Genomic DNA, 21,205 nt, shown 5'->3' on the forward strand with positions numbered 1-21,205 from the left:
ATTCCCAGGTTCACCAGCTGAGCAGGAGAGGACACTAGCAACTGATCCCTCGACATGCTAGAAGGACTAGACAAAAACTTTAAAAGAGATTCCGGGGACGTGGGTGACCGAGAAATGGGGTTTGCCTTTTGGGGTGCTATCTATAAGAGTGCCGTATCAAGGTAATAAGTACTGTAGGAGCAAGTGCTAGGTTTAACAGATAGAGAAAAGTCTACTTGGAGTCAAGTAGAGATGATCGTTTTAGGTATTAGAGAAAGTGCTAGTAACAGGGATGCTTAAAGGTAAGATTGAAAAGAATGCATTCTGCAGTGTGCACTAGAGAAGTTAGATATGAAAGTAGGTAACTTGAGTTTTACCTGTTTAAAAAGTTAAGGTTTAGTGGAGAGTTACTATTTTTAAAACAGCAAGATGGACTGAAAGGGGTGGTTACTTTTGTATTTTGGTACTATGAAATACTGTAGGATGGCCAATAAATTTAAATAATTGAAGGGGTGGGATTTCAAAAGTGATGGTTTTGTGATTACTCACATAAGCCAGTGAAAGTAGAGATAAATGAGATATATGGTCAGATTAACATAAGAGGCGGGCAACTAGAAAGACAGTGGTATTTAACAAGACAACTTAAATGGGTGGGAGGGAGGGAAAAAATTCTGCCTGACTCAGAACAGAGAGAGCTGTGGTCTCTTTTGAAGTTTTAATATGCTGTTAAAACAGAATGCAAGCAAAACACAAGGTAAAGAAAACAAACTACAGTATTCAAAATATAGAAAGGCAATACAGAAATACAAAAAAAATAACAGCAAACTAACCTTTCCTTCACAGCAAAGTGTAGCAGAGTCTGGATGAGCCTTTCTGGTAAAGCTCTGAAATGTTTTAGTTTACTCCTTAAATAGAAATTTTAGTTCCTAGCTCCACCCCCTCTGTTAACAAGTGATTAACCTTAAGTGACCTCTTCTGTCTTATGAATGAGTCCTTAATTAATCAGTTCTTATTTCTGCCTGACTCAGAACAGAGAGAGCTGTGGTCTCTTTTGAAGTTTTAATATGCTGTTAAAACAGAATGCAAGCAAAACACAAGGTAAAGAAAACAAACTACAGTATTCAAAATATAGAAAGGCAATACAGAAATACAAAAAATAACAGCAAACTAACCTTTCCTTCACAGCAAAGTGTAGCAGAGTCTGGATGAGCCTTTCTGGTAAAGCCTTTTCGCCCTTCTTTTGGTAGATTCGGAACCTGGGTGACCACAATGCAAAATCTAGATATATTCATGTTGTAAGGAAGCCAGAACAACAATTCTAGGACCTTTGAAAATAATGTCATCTTCCATCATCTCATCTGTGTAAGGAAAATAAGTTTGCACTTCAGGTGGTACACTAGATTGCTTTGACGGCCATCCAACATTAATGTAGTGGTTGAGCTTTTGCAAAATCGGATCAGTCTTTACATGATCTCTCAGCTTATCAAGTCTCGTGGTAGAAACATTATGCACTTTCATGACGTCAAAGTCAAAAGTCTCTGCATGAAGCTGTTCTGTTGTATTTCTGGGTGATCTGGTTAAGGTATGAGCCAGATAAGGAAGTCTGCCTTTTGTACAGATCATTTTGAAGTTGTACTTTCGCAATATGAACATCATTCTTTGTAATTTCACTGGAGCTGAATGCATAGGCTTCTTTACAATAGTAACGAGAGGTTGGTGACCAGTTTCAGTCTGAATAGCTCGACCATATATATAATCATGAAATTTTGAACATGCAAATACAGTTGCCAAAAGTTCTCTATCAATTTGAGCATATTGCATTTCAGTTTGGGTAAGAGTTCTAGATGCATAGGCTACTGGTCTACCTTCCTGAAGAATAATTTTGCCAAGGCCAAATTTTGAAGCATCACAGGAAAGAGTTACTGGTTTATTGACATCATAGCATCTTAATGTAGGTGGGGTGACAGTTTTTTGCTTAAGGTCTTCAAATGCGTTTTGGTGCTGTTCCAACCAAGACCATATAACATTTTTGCACATCAGTTCTCTGAAACGTGCTGTCAACTCACTGAAGTCTGGTATAAACTTGCCTAAATAGTTGACCATACCAAGAAAACGCTGTAGAGCCTGAACATTATCTGGAGCTAGCATCTCAAGAATGGCTGCTTGCTTGGACAGATCTGGTCGCAAGCCACTGCTAGTAAATAAATGACCTACATATGGAACTTCTGGTAGTTTGAATTTGTACTTCAGAGAATTGAGCTTTAACTTTACTTCATGTGCTCTGTCTAGAACTTTCTTAAGGTTTCTGTCTGCTTCACCATTGCCTCCAACCAATAGATCATCTACTATTATGGCACAAGGATAACCTGAAAATATATGCTCCATTGCACGCTGAAAGACTTCACTTGCAAAATTTATTGTAAATGGCATCCTGAGGAATGACTATCTGCCAAATGGGGTACTGAAAGTAGTCAGTAATGAGGATTTGCGATCAAGCATTACTTGCCAAAATTAACTTTTTGCATCCAAGGCAGAAAAAACAGTGGCATTTGGTATTAAAGCTGCGACTTCCTCGTCTGTACGCATTGGATGATGCAGTCTCTTTAATGCTTTGTTCAAATCTCTTGGGTCAGTACATATTCTGATTTCGTCTGAGACTTTTTTGTGGGCTGCTACCATGGATGACACCCATTCAGTTGGTTCTGTAACTGGACAAATTACACCTTGCTGCACCATTTTATTCAACTGAGCTTTGACTTTATTCTGCATAGCTATCAGAACTTTTCTTGCTGATCTGACCACTGGACTGACCTCTGGGTCTAACATCATAGAATACATAACTGGAAGTTTGCAGAGCTTGTCATCGAAAACATCAGCATACTCTGAGAAATAGCTTCAGTAAAATTGGAACTAGGATATATGCTTATATGATGAACTTCTTTTGTAAAACAAAGCAAATTCATTCTCTAACTGTCTCTGAGGCCCAATAATGACTCCACAGATACTCTGACTAGTTAGAATAACAAGCTGTAACAGTTCCTAGCCAAATAACATGAAAGCACTACTGAGCCTTCGGTTTGAATTTCGTCACCTCCATAAGTTTCACACTGCTAGCCACATTGCGTTGTTCATTAGTTCTCACCGTAGCAAATGTGTCTGTTGACATAACATTACACTTTGAGTCAGGGTCTACTTTAAGCTCGGTGTTCTTTACCATTGATCTAGGCAGTACAAAACACTTCATTCTTTGTCAACAAATTTACTGCATCATCCTTTTCACCAATTACTGATAACACCATCTACATAGAAAGTAGAATTGCTGCTCTCTATATGATCAACTTGTTTTTTCAAGTGAACCTTTACAACTGTGCGAGGTTTACTTGTTTTGTAAAACTTTTGAAAATGGTTCCATTTTTTACACTTGTGGCATTGCTGACTAAATGCTAAGCATTTCTCTCTTTTACACTCATGATTGGCACCACAGTTGCGACAGTTAACAATAAAGCCATGGCCTGAAGTTAAACGCCAAAAAATGTATGGTCATACCCTTCGGGAAAAACAAGGTAACCCCAAGCTACCATATAGGTGGCAATCCACTAAGCACAGAAGAGGTTATCAGGGACCTGGGGACCCAGGTTGACAGTGGCCTTTCTTTTGACACTCACGTTGCTAAAGTGGTTAGAAAGACCTTCTACATTGCCCACCTGATCATGAAGGGATTCACATCCAGATCTAGTGAAGTCATTGTTCCCCTGTACTCTTCACTTATCAGACCAATGATCGAGTACAATGCCCCATTCAGGATGTATCTCACCCGACATCTGCAGCAATTGGAGAGACCCCAAAAGTTCCTCACCAAAAGGATAAAGGGACTCCAAAATCTGTCATATGCTGCCAGATTGAAGAAACTCCAGCTCTATTCAGTTGCATACCGTCTGCTCAGAGGTGACATGTGCCTGACATACAAGGCCATGTCCAACCCGGAATTAATGGACATGCTCCACCTCAAAAAATCCAAATCCACCAAAACCACTAGAGCAAGCAACTTAAACCTTAGCACGCATATAAATAGGACGTGCTGGAGGGATAGATTTATCACTCAGAGACTCCCTATGCTGTGGAATAAAATCCCGGTCCATGTGAGGCAGAGCACCTCGCTGGCTCTGTTCAAGAGAAATCTTGACCTGTGGATGGGAGATCGTAGGTTTACCCCGGGAATCATCTCTGTGTCACTGCTGGACAGAGGCACAACAAACTAATGGGCACAGTATTTTTTCATATAAGGGGTGGCGTAAGCCACAAAACTTTGGGCTAGGCTTATAAATGCCTTAGGGCAGATAGCCTAGTATAAACCTATGAACCTATAATAACTCATCCTTGTACTGCACTGAGCATGTCCTTTTTGTAGAACTTGATGGAAAACTATGGGGTCTCCCAGAAAACCCCACAAGGGTTGCAGGTGCCATGTGCTTGCATGTGCCTGCTTCTGCTAACCATGTGTTGCATGTTGTCTACATTTGCCCTGAAGCCTGCTGAAACCATGCTTTTATCACTTGCAAGCATACTTGTGTCCCCATAACTTCATGGATTTGACAAATCTCAATAGCTTTGCTCAGCATTAAATCACTGTCATGAAGCAAAATCTTTCTCGCTGCAGTGCTATTAATACCACACATAAGCCTATCCTTTATAAACTTATCTTTTAAGTTATCAAACCATCACATTTAGCTTTGTTTCTCAGGTCAGTTATACAAGCTGCAAAAGTTTCCACTGGTTTTTGATCTCTTGTGTAAAACAAATGTCTCTGTAATGTAATATTTGTCTGGGGTTGCACATTTCCCTGAACTTGCACTTCAAACACTCAGAGTCTTCCCTTGATTCAGCCTGTACAACAGTATGATGGTTTTCACCTTCTCCCTCGTATACTGCTAGTGCAAACTCTCTCTTTCAGCTAGATTTAGCAAAATTAATACCTTGGTGCATGCATCTTTGTCAGAATAAGCTGCTTGTATAAAAATATTGTACTCTTGCTCAGATATTCTCCAGTTCTCTGCAATACTCTGATCAAACACTAATGGTGATGGTTTTCGAAATCCATCTGCCATATTAATACATACCAGTGAAGACTTTTGCAAGTATGCACAAACATACAAACATACACACATATACATATGCCAGAAATTTCTGTCAGTATTTGTAACTATGCCCAGTAGCACAACAAGCCTCTGAATAACTTAACTTTGCAAAGTAAGTCTCTTTGGCACTGTATCTTGAAATCACTGTACTGTAAGAAATCAGCTCTTATCAGTGTAAGAAACATTGCAGAATAACTGCACTGTGCAAATGAACTGGGCAGAAGAGGCTCAGAGTAAGAAACATTTCAAAGTAACTGCACTTTGCAAATAACCAGTACACAGCACATTGGAACTTTCCCAAAATGGCTGTACTTTGCTAAATATCTCTTTACAGTGCAAGCAACATTCTGTAATGGCTGCACTTTGCGAATATACACACCCAGCACAAGAAACTTTTCGAAATGCCTGTATTTTGACTGTATTTAACAAAATAGTTGCACTTTCCTCACAAACTCTTCGGAATAAATGCACAGTAATAAGCACACACTGTAAGCACTTTTATACACTTTGAGATACTTCAAATAACTCTAGTTATGCCCTGCATACAATGCGAAATAGTAGTTATGCCAAAACAGTACTTTGCCAAAAAACATGCAATCGCCTTGCTTTATTTATGCTTAATGTGTCCTTTTTGCCCTTATTATATTAGTTTTGCTCATTTAATCTTTTTCCATTCCCATTATACTTTTCTTGTGCTTGTTTTACTCTAAACATGCTCGTTTTGCAATTCTGAGGTAATTCCAAGCCCATTATGTGCTTTTCTGATAATCGTTTTATCAGATATCTTAATTTTAAACATTTTGTTTAATTAATGAACCTTTTGTGCCTCTCACTTGTTTAATAATGCATTTTGTGCCCTTGTAATGCTCCATTCTATCGTTTTGTTATAAAATAAATTGTTTGTGGAGGTTTTCATTACCTTTGGTTCATTTCTGGCCCTTTCTTCATGCTCATTTCTCTTAGTTTACCTTCACTGTTATCTCCGCACCTCATAGCTCTGAAAAGCAGTCTCTGGAATCCCAGTTCTGACACCATATCGCTCATCCAGTCAGCATAAAATAGACTAGTCTTTGTGGGTTCTGTTCAAGCAGCTTTATTATGTACAAACACATCAGGATTGTGGCTTAATAGCTTTAACTTAGATAAACTTATAAACAAACTAGCTATTACACTCATACATGCTCACTGTCTGGCTGCACTCTCAAAATGACACTGAAGCTAGCACGTGCATGCTATTTATATGTACGTGCTGACCTTGAAATGCTTCTTAAAGGTACAGCGCACGCACACACACTATTCTACACCCCTCATAAGGCCAATTTGCATTTCAGTGTACTGGAGATGACAGCAGTCCTGTTAACATTGCAGGCATTTCAAGATGCTCTTTTTCTAGGGACTGTTTCAACTCAGGCTGAGAACATGTCTGTTTGGTACATCAGCAAACAAGGGGGAACCTGATCTTGCCTTCTGTGCAGAGAGGCCATGAGTGTTTCAATGGGCAATCTCCTCAAACCACTTTCTAGTTGCAACACACATACCAGGAAAACCAATGTGTTAGTGAACAAATTAAGAAGGTCTGTTTTGTTGCCACACTAGTGGTCTCGCAAACAATCTACATCGGAAGAGATTTTTCATCGTTGGGAACAACCTCGCTATGAACTGTTTGCTTTCCCCTACAACAAGTTCAGCAGGTACTTTGCCATGATCCCCCCTCAGGGGGAATCACCGAGAGATGCTTTAGTCACCTTTTGGCCTTTATACGTATCCTCCACTTCCCTTGATTCACAAATTTCTACAGAAAGCAATCTGGTTGATGAGCTCAGTCATCCTCATTGTCCTTTATTGGCATTGACAGGTGTGATTCCCCTTCCTATGGTCTCATCTTTAGTGTCTTCCATGGATACTTGAACCCTTTCCAAATCATCTGTCATACCACTCAGGGATGAGCCATCCAGGCCATCAAACTAACTGCATGTGTTTTCTACTTCCAGTAATGGTCAGACAGCCCAGACTTTCTTTCTCAGTATGTACCATAATATTATCCTTGCAAAAAGATTCTACCAAGAAGATTTGCAAGAGTAAGTGGAAAAGATTCTCCATTTGGGTATTGAAAATTATGTTGATCCTTTTTCTGGCCCAGTTTATGCTGTCATTGCATTTTTGACAACTCTTTTTAAAGGAGGAGCTAGTTTTTCTTTGATTACATTTCATTTGGCTGCCATTTCTAATTTTCTTACAGGAGAAATAAATTATTCCTTGGGCTCTTCCAAGTTATGTAGAACATTTTTTAAAGGCATTCTTCTCCATAGACCACCAATAAATGATACTTCACCTCCCTGGGATCTAACAGTCATGCTACAAAGCCTAACTCAAAAACCCTTTGAACCTTCAGCAAAAAAATGACCTAAAATGTCTTTCATAGAAAACAGTCTTCTTAGTAGCTATAACTTCTGCAAGATGAATTTATGAACTCCATGCTCTTTCATCAGACTCCCTACATTCTTTTCCATAAAGAAAGGGTTTCTTTACGAACCAACCCTTTGTTTTTATATAAAGTAGCTTCTGAATCAAACATTAACTGATCCATTCATTTACCAGTCTTCTTTCCAAATTTTTCAAATAAAGGAGAATACACGCTGCATCTCTTAGATGTGCAGAGACCATCATGGTTTTAACTACACAGGACAAAAAAAAATGAGAAAATCAGACAAGCTATTTGTTTCCTTTTCACCAAAAAGCCTGGGTTATCCAGTTTCTAAAGTTACTCTAACTAAATGGATCATAGTTTGCATTTCTTGATCTGTGATCAGCAAGGCATTTCCATACCTAAACCACCCAAATCTCAGTCTACTAGATCCATGGCTACTTTATCTGCCTTTTGGTCAAGAACATCTATTTATGATACTTGTGCAGCATCCAGATGGTTCAAAGCACCCACTTTTGTTGCTCATTACAAATATGATCTAATATCAGGAAGCAAAAAGTAGAGCTGCCTTTGACTCAACGGTACTCAGGAATATCCTTCAATGAGGGCTACCGAAGGTCAACATAGTTGGGGAGTCTGTTCCATGTGTTGAGGAAGAATGAAAAGGACAACATCATATTTATAAGTTATATACTCAACATAATTAGGCATCTGTGTTGTCCATTTTCATTCTTCCTCAACTTCCTTCTCATCCATACTCCATCCTTAAATCTTCTGCAGGAACCTGTGCATTGTTTATTGGAACTTATAGTTCTGGGTTTGAGCCCTATTCTCTTAGCTATCCCTTTATCTGTCTAGTTATAGGGGCTTTATGGCAACAAACTACTTGGTCTAAGGTATTGAGGGTGGACAAGGGCATTATGGGTAGAAGGAGGAGTTTGAGAATTGGATCCAAAGTCTGGATTATGTGGCTGAGTCAGATCTGAGGATCGGATCCAAACCCATGTGTTGAGAAGTATGAAAATGGACAACACAGATGCCTTATTAGGGTGAGTACATGACTTATAATTTACAACAAATTACTGTTTTCTATGGAGATCTTCATTTTTGACAAGGGAATCCCCAAGTAAATCCTTATGTATGCTGTTTTAAAAGGTTTCTATTTGATTTAAGGGCATATATTTCATTTTTGTTACTATTTAGACAAGTGAATTTTACTTGGTATTGTGATTGTGTATGCTGTTTTATTAATCTGTGGAACAAGGCTTAGTAGAATTCAAAGGGTGTATATTACATTATCAAATTTTTAAAAGTTCGAATGTCATATGGTCAAAGCCATATGATCAAACTTTAAAAAGTTCAAAAAGCTAAAAAAAAAAAAAAATTAACAGAAAAAACCTACCTGACCATTTTAAGCAGGGGGGCAAGGTCCCTTGCACCCCCCACACCTCCCGCTCTTTAAATATACCAACTCGGAGATCGCACTACAGTGCAGGAAAGGGAAATCTTCTCATTCCACACTGTATGGAGTTCTCCGTTGAAACGTTTGAACTTTTAAAAGTTCGATCATATGGTGTCGACCATATGACATTTGAACTTATAACAGTTCGATAATGTAATATACACCTGGATTCAAACTGTTTCTGCTATATTTTATGCTGTTCAGCCCTATTTAGTTTTATGAAAATACTTTATATTTTCTATTATTGTTGCCCTTAGTCAGCCCTTAATAGTGTCAGTGTATTATTTTGGTTGGTGTTTTTATCCCTGACTTGATGGAGCTTGATATAGCTGCCTCCCATCAAGTCCAATTTCATCTGAAAAGAAAATGCTCTACAAAAACATGCCTCTGTGGTTTGTGAATCTGTTGTTGCCTTAAGCCAGCCGACAGACCACTAATGTTTTCCCTGTTGCCCTCTGTTGTGAGCCCGTAACCATCTATGGTACAGGGATGAAACACACCCTTTGAGACTGTTCCATTAACTGGTTCAGGTACAAGAGAACCAAACAACTAATGTGCAAGAGAGGTCTGGGATAAGAGAACCCTTGCCAGAGATAATAAGCTGTCTCCGGATATTTTGTCCTGTAGTGTAGTTCATATTAAGAAGAAACAAAATTCTCAACACATGATAGGCAGAATATTACCATGTATAGGGCTGATGTGGTTTCTTTAGCTAGTTCAGAATGACTATGGGGCTACCTTCTCTAGAGATCAGTCTATGGCTGCAGACTACAATGAGGAATCTGATAAAGACAGTAGTGAACACTCTTAAGTATTTCCAATATGATTTTTCAGAAGGTGAATAGTTTCAAAGATCCAAGCAAATGCTCATACAGATGCTAGCTAGGTTTAGAGATGTATTTGACTAGCAGTAGTCTGCAGCTACACCAGAGATTGTCAGACTTTTGGAAATCTTATCCTCAAGAAGACCATAATGTTTTTGCTGTTCCTCCTCTGCTACAGCATTAGAAGATGTCTATAAAACTGCATGTAAACCCCTCCCTATGAGGAAATAGAAGGTGCACTCTGATTGACAGCTGACTACTCTAACAAGAGACCATTGGCTAATTCTGACTCTATACCACTGGATAAAATTGGCAAGTGGTTAGAATCGCGGGGGGGTTGACTCAGTCTAGTAATTAGTCTTTAGAATTTTAAATTATCGGCACTTTATGTGGAAATTCATTTGCAGTGTGCTTACAATTTAGATGACTTTTGCTGTCTCTTCGCCTGCTGAACGCAAGTGTTATATGAATGAGATTGTTTCTAATGTGACTCAGGTTTCAAAACATGTTTTAAGGAGTGTCTTGGAAGATGCAGACATTATTTTTAGAAATACAATTGCTTCTGTTGTATACAGAAGGTATATATGTTTACAAAATCAGAAATTTTCTGAGTATTTAAGAAATGAGATTTTTAATGCTCCTTTAAGTTCTGAATTTGTAGTAGATCCTGCTGCTACCCAAATTCTCAAATAGTGGGATGATAGATTTTAATTGATGTGTGGAGTATCTAGAATGTTGTATATTCCCAGGGTATTCCCTAACAAGAAGCCCGACTTCAAAGGGTAGGAAAAAACAAAAATCTCAGTCTAACGAGTCATGGTAGCAAGAGGAAATGGCAGAAGGATAATGTCTCCAAGCCAAATAGAGTTCCTTTCCTCAGAAAAGATCATTCTCCTGTTAAAAAAATGACTATGCCAGGACTTGGGACATAACATCCTGTTTCCTTTTCTCCAGTCTTTAGCTTAATCTACCAGCCTGGCCACAAATAATTTCAGACAAGTGGATGCTGAAAATAATTCAATGAGGATACTCTTGGCAGTGTCGACAGTAATCTTTCTTCCTTCAAGGAAATCCCCCCACACCCGTCAGACTAGACACATCTGTTCTCTCCAGTACACCTTCACAAGTTGCAATCAGGGGTTATAGAACCAGTTCCTTTACCGCAAAATGGAAAATTATTTTACCCCAGAATCTTTTTGGTACCCTAAAAGGAGCTATCATTGAAACCAGTGGTAGATTTGTTGTACCTAAATACCTTTCTGAAAGCACCCAGATTCAAAATAATCACCCTTCAGGTCCTACTCCTTCTTCCAGACCACTGTTTCATGGATATGACTTTACCTCTGAAGAATGCTTATTATCACATTCCAATTGCTCCCAAATTCAAGTTGAAACTATAAATATCCTGTCTCACACCCTCACAAAGAATGGTCTTCCTGGGGTATATGAGGGACACTGAAAAAGTATGGCCTTTCTACCAGAAAAGTCCTGACTGTTCTAAACATTTTCACTGGATTCTTTCCAAGAAGCTGCTTCCGCAAGAGAGTTTCTCAAAAATTCTAGGCCTAATGGCATCAATGTTCCTCATGACACCACTGGCCAGGCTCCACATGAGAAAGATTCATTAGTACTTAAAATAAATTAATAAACTAAAATAACATAAAATAAAATAATGTTTGTCCCAACACCTGCTTCCCTTACATTTCTGGGTACCAGTGCTGTATTTGCCTCTGTATCCAAACCTACCCTTCTCTCTGGATTTGCCTCTCTGTCCAAACCTACCCTTCTCCCTCCAGACCTCAGCTTAATCAGTTCAGATGGACTTGTCAGATTTTGCATGGCTGACAGTGCCTAGAGGAGTTAAAATGCAAGCAAATGGGATCTTTTGGATGCTACAAAGCATGTAAATCTGAAAGAAATGTTAGCAGTGATTCAGACCTTAAGGGGTCTTCACCCTTTAAGGTTGCTCCAGCTCCTGTACTTTTCACAAAAAGCCCCAAACCAGGCATGTCCAAGGGTCAGCCTCCGTTGATTTCTCCTGTCCACCTGGTAAATCTGGGCATACTGGGGCAATGCAACAATTGCCTCATGTACACAGACAACCCTCTCATCCTACCACCCAATACTACAACCTGTGAGAGATGCACTTACATAACCAAACTGGAAGCAAAACTCTCTCCACCCAAAATTGTGCTAGGCAGTCAAGAGGAGAAGGTTAACACCCGCACTACACTTCAAGCAACACACAGCCTTTCTAAACTCACACCACCAACACCCACACATAGCAACACTAAATCCACATATGGGGAGGCCCTTAACTGTAACCTGCCCAAGCAACAAGGACCTTCAAAGCTGAAACGCAAACAAACACCAATCACAACCAAAGTGTCACATAGCTCACAACACCAGTGTGCCACCCAGCAACAGTCCCTAAGGCAAGACACCATACCTAACACTTTAGTCATAGGTGACTCTATAGTCAGGCACACTGATGTTCCCCTCACCAGGCTGAACAAGGAGAAAATTACAGTGAACTGCCTGTTGGGTGCCAGGATCCGCCACATAACTCATGCACTCAAGTCACGCCACAACAAGTACAAATATGACTCTGTCATTGTCCATGTTGGAGTGAATGACTTGAGACGTACCTCCATGGACTACATGAAAAGAGACATGGAAGAGCTCTTGGATCATGTGGCCCAGGCAGGTATGATCCTAGTTCTCAGTAGCATCCGGCCTTCGCCCAGAATGATACCACAATTTAAGGACAAAATGATTGACTTCAACAATTGGCTAAGCTTCTTGTGTCATTCAAAGGGGATCCAGTATCTGTCTGCCTGGGACGACATGATCGACAGACTACGATGCTTTGCCAGAGGTGGTCTGCACCTGTCGCCCCTGAGATTCAGGTTACTGGCTAAGGCTCTTGCCACCCCTATAGTGCCTTTTTTAGGCAAAGTTCAAAGGACAAAACCACCACCGTAACAGGTATAAGCCTGCAAAATCTGAAGGTAATGCTACGCAATGCTAGATGTCTAAACCTCAAAATGCACTCTCTCAAGGCACTCCTAAAAATGGAGAACATCGATATCTGTGCAGTAACTAAGACCTAGTTCAAGGCTCTAGAGAGCATCCCTGAAATACCAGGCTACAACTCTTACCACAATTTTTGGCCACCAAACCAGGATCGGAACACTAAAGGTGGAGGAGTGTCCATATTCACACCACCAGGTTAGTTTCCCAATACAATGCGTCTGAAATTCTCCAGGTGCAACAAACACTAGGTAAGACTGCAATCCAAATTGTAGCTTGCTACAGATCCCCCACCATGCCCCAAGATTCTCACTACACCTTTCTAAACATACTGGAAAATATTAATATAAAACCAAACACCCTAATACTGGGTGATTTTAACTACCCTGCCATTAACTGGGAAAACTACTCATGTACCAACACCTTTGCCCAATGGTTCTTGGAATTCATAAATTCCAGAGCCCTGGATCAACTAATCCATGGTCCCTCCAGGGGCTGCAGTATCCTAGACCTTAGGTAAAAAACTTTCTTACACTGTGAAGGACACCAATAAGGAAGAGAAAAGGCAAACACTACTAAAAACTCCTGATGTCCACCACGGCAGTAAAACTTAATAGTAAAATCGTATCATACGATCTGAGGAAGGCTTATTTGCCGAAAGCGCTTATCGGAAGACTGAGGACTGCTTATTTTATGTTATATTCTTTTTATTAAAGTTTTGATTTTACTATTAAGTTTTACTGCCGTGGTGGACATCAGGAGTTTTTAGTAGTATCCTAGACCTGGTCATTACCAACATGGGAAATCGATGCTCCACCCCTATAGTCACCCCCTCATTGGTCAGGTCAGACCATAAGCTAATCACCCTTAACATCCACATCCCACCCCCATCCCCCAGTAAGGAAACCTCCATAAAAAACTACTCCAAAGCCAACTTCATGCTCCTCAAGTCAGAAGTTACAAAGTTCATGACACTCATGCAGACGGGAACTGAAAGTTCGACTGTTGAGTCCTACACTAAGGCACTGTATGAGCACATCCACTCATGCATGAATCGTGCCATCCCAAATAGAACCAAGATGCGCTTCTCCAAAAAAAGGAAGCCAATCTGGTGGTCCTCTGCCATAAACAAACTTTACAACAAAAGGAAGAAACTGTTGCAGAAAAGAGGAAAATCCCAGGATGCAAAAAACTCCCTTATCAGCCTCAGTAAGAAGCTGAGATCCCTCATAAAATTCTCTAAAGTTAGTTACGAAAATAAAATTGTCAAAGATTCCAAAGACAACCACAAGGCATTCTATAACTATGTCAAGAATCTAAATGGCAATGCTCAGATCTGCTCTGAGCTACAACAGAATGACATTAAATATACTGATCCCAAGGATATTGCCAATATCCTGGCAGATCGATTCAGTGCCAACTTCACCCCCCTCTCACCCCCTAAATGGCCCATCTCAATACTAGAAGACTGCCAAATTCCAGTAATAACGGCCACACAGGTAAAAAACACACTCACCAAAGCTAAGAATACAGCATCTATGGGACCAGATGACATCCCGGGCTGTGTGCTACATGATCTACAGAATGAACTAAGTGTCATGTTTAATCATACCCTCACCTCAGGCTTTGTGCCCACTGAGTGGTGCACAGCTACATTTATCCCACTCCACAAGGGGGGATCTACCTTGGATCCCAGGAACTACCACCCCATCAGTCTGATGAGCCTGATCTGCAAAGCCATGGAACGTATTATCATGGAACTTATAAACAAAGACATTGGAAACCTTAAAACACTGGACCCCACCCAGTTTTGGTTCGTGAAGAGCCAGTCTTGTCTCCTGAACCTGAATGACTTCTTCGAATCAGTCTCCAGAGCCGTGGAAGAGGGTAATGCAGTCCACACAGCTTATCTGGACCTTGCCAAGGACTTTGACACCATCCCCCACTCTGGAATCATAGATAAACTTACTAAGCTGGGCATTAATCCTTACGTCACTCGATGGGTTGCTAACTGGCTTATTGACAGAACCCACACTGTAAAAGTAGCTGACTCCAAATCCAGCTCTAGACAAGTGAAGTACTTCAGGGTTCAGTCCTGGGACCTCTCTTGTTTCGCATCTACTTCTCTGAAGTACAGGCCAACACTAAGGAACTCTGGCTAACAAAGTTTGCAGATGACTGTAAACTGGGAGCCATTACTGAATCCCCAAATTATGTGTTTACTCTACAAAAGGGCCTTACAGAAACAGATGCTTGATGCCAGAGCCATGGGCTCAAGCTCAATGCCAAGAAATGTATAGTTATCTCCTTTGGGAAAAAAACATGTACCCGTGAATTACCACATATGTGGCAGTACACTAAACACCGAAAGTGTGATAAGAGACTTAGGGACACAGGTGGACAGTGGACTCATCTTCAATAACAACATCGCCGCAACAGTCAGGAAATCCTTCTATGTGGCACACCTCATCACTAAGGGCTTTTCATCCATAAAAAAGGAGGTCATTGTCCCACTCTATTCATCCCTCATTAGACCCATTATAGAATACAACGCCCCATTTGGTATGTACCTCTCAAGACATCTGCAACAACTGGAAAGGCCACAGAAATACCTCACCAAAAGAATCACAGGTCTAAAGCAGATGCCATAGAATGACCACCTTAAAAAACTCCAGCTATATTCTGTCGCATATCGTCTACTCCGAGGCAATCTCTGCTTAATATACAAGGCCATGTCAAACCCAGAGCTGTTGGACATGCTACACTTAAAGAAATCCCAATCCCTCAGAGCCATACACTCCAGGGATCTAAACCTTGTCATCACAATAAACTAAACATGCTGGAGGGATACATTCCTGACCCAGAGACTCCCCAGACTCTGGAATAGACTGCCCATACATGTCAAGGAGAGCGCCTCTTTGGCCCTCTTCAAAAAGAACCTTGATGACTGGATGGGAGAAAGGAAATTCAATCCGGGGATCACGTCAGTCGCCCTGCTAGACAGGGGTCCAGGGAAGTAAATAGTGTGGGAAGAAATAGCCAGGGAATTGTTATGGCTATGCTTGTATAGGCCCTAGGGCCGAATGCCTAGTACCAACATATGAACTTATGAATGTATGGTTTTCAGGTTTCCTATTGGTGGGAAGTAACACCACCACAGGAATGTGGTACCTTAAACAAGGGGGTACAAATTCATACTTTCTGTGTCAGATGGCAGAGATGACCTGTGAGCTAGCCATGCAGTATTATGTGATGCTTCAGGCCTCCTACATCTCATCACAGCAAAATATAGTGACAGACTAATCAGATACTGGATGGACCCTCACGAGCGGAAATGCAAGACAGAGGTCTGCCCGGAGATGATCCAGATGTGTGGAAAACTTTGACAAGCTCTTTTCATCTACTTCCAAAACAGACAGCTGGAAAAATTCTGTTTGAGACATCTTGCAGCCATGCTTGTAGGACAGAAGCGTTATGTTTTCTTGAATGGGAATGTTTCCTTATGTCAAGATACTTCTGAAGATTTCTGAGGAAGTTCACAGTCATTAAAAGTGAACGAAACGCGTAATTTGGATTTATTTTTTCCTGACATTCTTCATTTGGTTCATTGTTTGGCACTGTGTGGTTTTATGAAGTTTTTGGTCGTTCTATATTCAAGTTTATACTTCTGAAGATACCAAAGAATTACAAAAGATCATTGCATTATCCCTGTTTTGGCCCAAGCAAAGTTTGTTTGGAATTGGCTAAGGGCAAGTACTTGAAGGTTCCTCCCACTCTGGATCTGCTCACAGTCAGGGGTGACTGGTGCAACCCAAGTTAGAGCAACTGATAGCATGGATGATTCTCTTGATACATTTTAGACACTTGTTCCATGAGGATGTGCAGCAGTTATTGAAGGTATCAAGAAAACCTGTAACTAGAAAATCTTATGTTTACAAGTGGAAGAGGTTTTCTAGGTGAGCCTAACTGATACCAGAGAGCCTAGTATAGTGTCTTTCTCTCTGTTCATCTCTTTTCTCTCTCTCTCTCTCTTTTTTTTTTTTGTGGTAAAGCAGTTTATGAAATGAGGGATGCAGTTGTGACCCCCGCGGAAGTAAATTCCTCCTCCTTGGGATCTTAACTTTGTTTTTGAAAAATTTACCTTATTTTCTTTTGAAGCATGCCTTTCAAGGTGATTTGAAGTGTATCACCTGTTTTGCTTATTGCTGTGAGATCTGGAAGGCGAGTCTCTGAGCTGAAAGTCTTCATGATGTGCCAGCCTTGTCTGATTTTTCACAAGGACAGGGTTATTTTACGTACTAATCCTTATTTCATGTCAAAAGTTGTTTCTGAATTTACTCTGGATCAAGCCATCAATCTCTGTTTTCTTTTCAGAACCTAAAAACAAAGCAGAGAAGATTTTGCATATATTGGATGTGCACAGGCAGCTCAGGTACTATGTTGACAGAGCAAGGCTCTTCAGGAAAGCTGAACAGCTGTTTATTTCCTTTCCTGGGGCTAAGAAGGGTCAACCTGTCTTTAATCAAATGGTTGCTTGCTGGTTGTCCATTCCTGTGTTGTGTTACTCCCACCATGGTAAATCTACTCCTGGTAAGGTTAAAGCATATTCCACCTGAGCCTTATCCTCTTCCATGTCATATTGGAAAGAAATAGACTCTAAAAGCTTTCTAGAAGCAGCAAACCTGGTCCCCTGTTCACATCTTTACAAATCAGTGCAAACTGGATTATTTCTCAAGTTCCAGAGTAGGCTTTGTGTTGACCATTCTCCAAGGGCTTGTAGATTATCCTTTATTCTCCCAGGTTGGGTAAACTTTGGGAAACTACCCATATGCCTCTGAGGCAGTGTGAATGATGAACATTATACAGCTGCATTAGTCCTACTTACTTGTAACTGTAGATGTTCATATTTTACAACGTCTTAGTGCAGCACCCACTATCCCTATTTTGTATACAGTTCGATGGTATCCAACCTTGTTGTATTGTTGATTGGCTTTGGTTATTTGTATCTATGTTTTGTGGCTGCAAATTGGCTTAGGCAATTCTTGCTTCTCATCCCTCTTAGTTCTTCCTACTTAGCACTAAAAGTCTTAACAGCTGACTTTCTGTAACAGGGGTTAGGCTTCCTCTGATTGGAGGGGCTTAGCCAGTCCCCTGTTACAGAAAGTCTGAGGAAGGGATTCTGAGCTCTGTAAAGCAGCCAGTGTGGATTTATGCCATCCCAGAACCCATATGCCACTGAGGCATTCAGAAATTCAAACATTTACTGTTACAGTTAAGTAGGACTTGTGCAACTGTACTTTCTGTACCTTTTTGATGAAGTATTACGAACTATTGGTATTCTTGTGCCAGAATTTTGAATGTCTTTATTATGAACTGTGAGTTCATTTTCATGTATGTTAATACATGATGTACTCATGTACAAAAATCTGTTTATAAGCTCAACTATGAGTTACTTTAACCTTCTGAGATATAATACTGCTGCTGCTAAACTAAGCTAATATTTAGGCTTCATTTTTTTTGTAGCGCTATTAATACTGTATTTGTTTTTGTTTAGCCCTTTCACAGTGCAGCCAAAGCATGGAACCTTAGCAGTAGGAGAAAGTGCACAGGTGGCAGTGGACTTTTTGCCCCAGCAAATAGGAGATTACTCCGTGGATATGGTAACACACTTAGACACTGGTAAGAATCAGAGAAATATTTTATTTTGCATCTCTCATCAGCTTGCTTATAGTTCAGCATGTACTTGGTCAAGCCCATCCCTCTTAAACTGCTGAATTATGGCATTCACTGAAGGTTCTATGAAAGGAGCAGTGTGTTTACAGAAAGAGACCTGAATATGTTACATCAACAGAAAGAGAAAAAATCGTAAAAGGGGGCAGTTAATATTGGCACTGCAAAGCCATGCATACAGTCTGACATCATTACTTGAATAAATTCTCCCCAGAATTACTCCTACTCTAGTTCATACAATTCTAATATCTTCTGAAGCTGGTGACAAAAGCAAAGCATTAGAATAAATTTACTCTGGGGTTTTGGGTTGAAAATGGGCACTGGAGTTTAAAAATTTGGTTTCACCTTTTAAACATTCAGTTTCTGTGTTTTTTTGCATGTGTTACTTGAAAAGTAGTGGATTGCCTAGAAGTGTTTGAGGAACTATTGTTTCCATAAGAGTTACTTTAATTCTCCTTAATTAGGATATGTTATGTTAGAAAGTCAGTACAAGTGACTGCTGAGTAATAGACAAGTTAAGTAGCACAGTTCTCTCCACATTTAGTAGTACAAGTTCACTGAAGGCAATATCATGACTGCACTGAAATACACTCATCCAGTAATTGTCTCTTGTATCATGTGGTACACTGCAATACACTTGCACAATGACGTTTTACACATAGGATACTGAAATACTCCCCCATGACTGTTTCTTGTATCACCTGGTATACTGACATGCATTTATTCAATGACTGTGATGATGTCAAGTGCAACTCTATAAATAAACTTACCATAATAATGGATACTTGAATGATAACTGCTGCAGTAGCCTTAACTATATGGGCTGCAAGGGGTGTAACATCCGGACAGCTTCCAAAGCTTCAGGACCTTTCACACACCCAAACATTCAGTCAAGCTTGAGCTGAGCTGACAGGTTTGGGTGCCAAGCCCTTCAGAGCTTTCATGCCAACAGAGAGGAGGAGGTTGAGCCCTGAAAAGACTATGCTAGGAACAACAAAAAATAAACGTTCACACCCAGGAGAACTCAACACAGTAAAAAACAAGGGGAGATGGGGGGATGTGGGAGTCCCTACTGCAGTAGTGATAATTTAAACATCTACTGTTACAGTAAGCTTACACGGTTGTACTATGTAACCTTAGCTATATGGGTAGATTGCCCTAGTTTACTACATTTGTGGAAGGGGAAGGGTCCAGAAGTCCCTGGAAAATGGTCCTAGCAAAGTTTAATTTAGACCTAGAGAAGGAATCAAGCTTATAGTGCTTTGTAAAAGTATGTACAGAGGGCCAAGTTGTAGTTTCTAGAACACTTCTAGAATCCAGCCCTGGTAGAGTGGGCTTTGAACCCTGCCTGGAATAGTTTCATTGTGGTGAATATAACAAAGGTAATGGCATTAGACAAATATATATGGAAGGAGTCTGTTTTGACACAGCGTGTCCCATCTTCTTAACCTTCATAAGAATTGAACCTTGATGGAGGTGTAAGAAAGGATACTAACAAACACAAATACTGTAAAACCATTGAACAGGTATCTCTGATTGGATGTTGGTTATGTTGTTTAAACAAACTAGAAAATCTTTTCCATTTACTAACAAAGGATTTTTTAGTAGCAGTCTTTCTTGCCTCTGTTAATACATACTGCACATCCGCCATAAACAGATGCCTAAAGGGAATTAAGACCCTATCATCAAGGCAGTCAGTTGAAGATAATTTATGTCAGGATGTGTCAAATACCATTGTTTTTTGTATGAGTAGATCCAGTCTGTAAGCAAGCTTGCTGTAATTGCCCCTGGCTATTTTCAAAATAAGGGAGAACCATGGTTGCATGGGTAAGAAGGGAATCACCACATTGATCTTGGGGATTTTTTTCTGAATCTTCAGAAGTACCCTGGATATCAGTGGAAGGAGTGGAAAATAATATAGAAACATTCCTGTCCAAGGAAAAGGAAAAAAAGTCATTCATCTTCCAGGATTCCTTACATGGAGTCCTGGAGCAGAATCTTGACAGTTGATTTTTCAACTCTAGATCCTTATCAAAATAACCAAAGCCAGACATGATGTAAAAATGGCCACCCAAGTGAAGGATAACCGCAAAGCATTCTTTAACTTTGTTAGACACCTCAGAAACAATGCCCATCACTGTGCAGAGCTAATTGTGAATGGTATTACTTCACTCATTGCTCCTTCAAGTATTCTCAGAAAATATACTGTCATGTACAACCCCCCCCCCTTTTAGATCTTACAAGCACAAGACTTGAATGTGCCATTTCAGGCTAAGAACACTACTATGCAGCTGGACAATATACCTGGCTGCCTACTTGTCATCGGGAATCATAACTTGTCAGACCCCATTTAGAGGCTGTTCATGATCATCCTCAAACAGGTATTGCACCAGAACCAGATCAGTGGAGGACAACAGGTATTCCCTTGCACAAAGTTGAGGCTTCAGCAGACCTTGGTAATCATAGACTCATCACCCTGACCAGCCATATCTGTAAGGATTATATTGGATATATAAATGTTAAGTTAGGAGGACCTTAAGTTCACCAAGTCCTTTATTAATAATCCTGCCACTGGGACTTGCAAGATGGGTGCACATGGAGTAACTGCTTAATTTCA

The 21,205-nt window shown here is 40.2% G+C and overlaps 1 protein-coding gene across 1 annotated transcript in view; it reads left to right on the forward strand.

Moving 5' to 3' along the window:
* Positions 1 to 21,205, forward strand: part of HYDIN (HYDIN axonemal central pair apparatus protein) — a 6,673,197-nt gene that overhangs the window by 237,846 nt on the left and 6,414,146 nt on the right. The window contains exon 6 of the mRNA XM_044079523.1: positions 18,413 to 18,537. Coding sequence (XP_043935458.1) covers positions 18,413 to 18,537 — 125 coding nt within the window. The remainder of the gene's footprint in view (positions 1 to 18,412; positions 18,538 to 21,205) is intronic.

The sequence above is a fragment of the Protopterus annectens genome, chromosome 8.part0 (genome assembly GCF_019279795.1).
Source record: "Protopterus annectens isolate FY-2018-M chromosome 8.part0, PAN1.0, whole genome shotgun sequence".
Taxonomy (NCBI): domain Eukaryota; kingdom Metazoa; phylum Chordata; order Ceratodontiformes; family Protopteridae; genus Protopterus; species Protopterus annectens.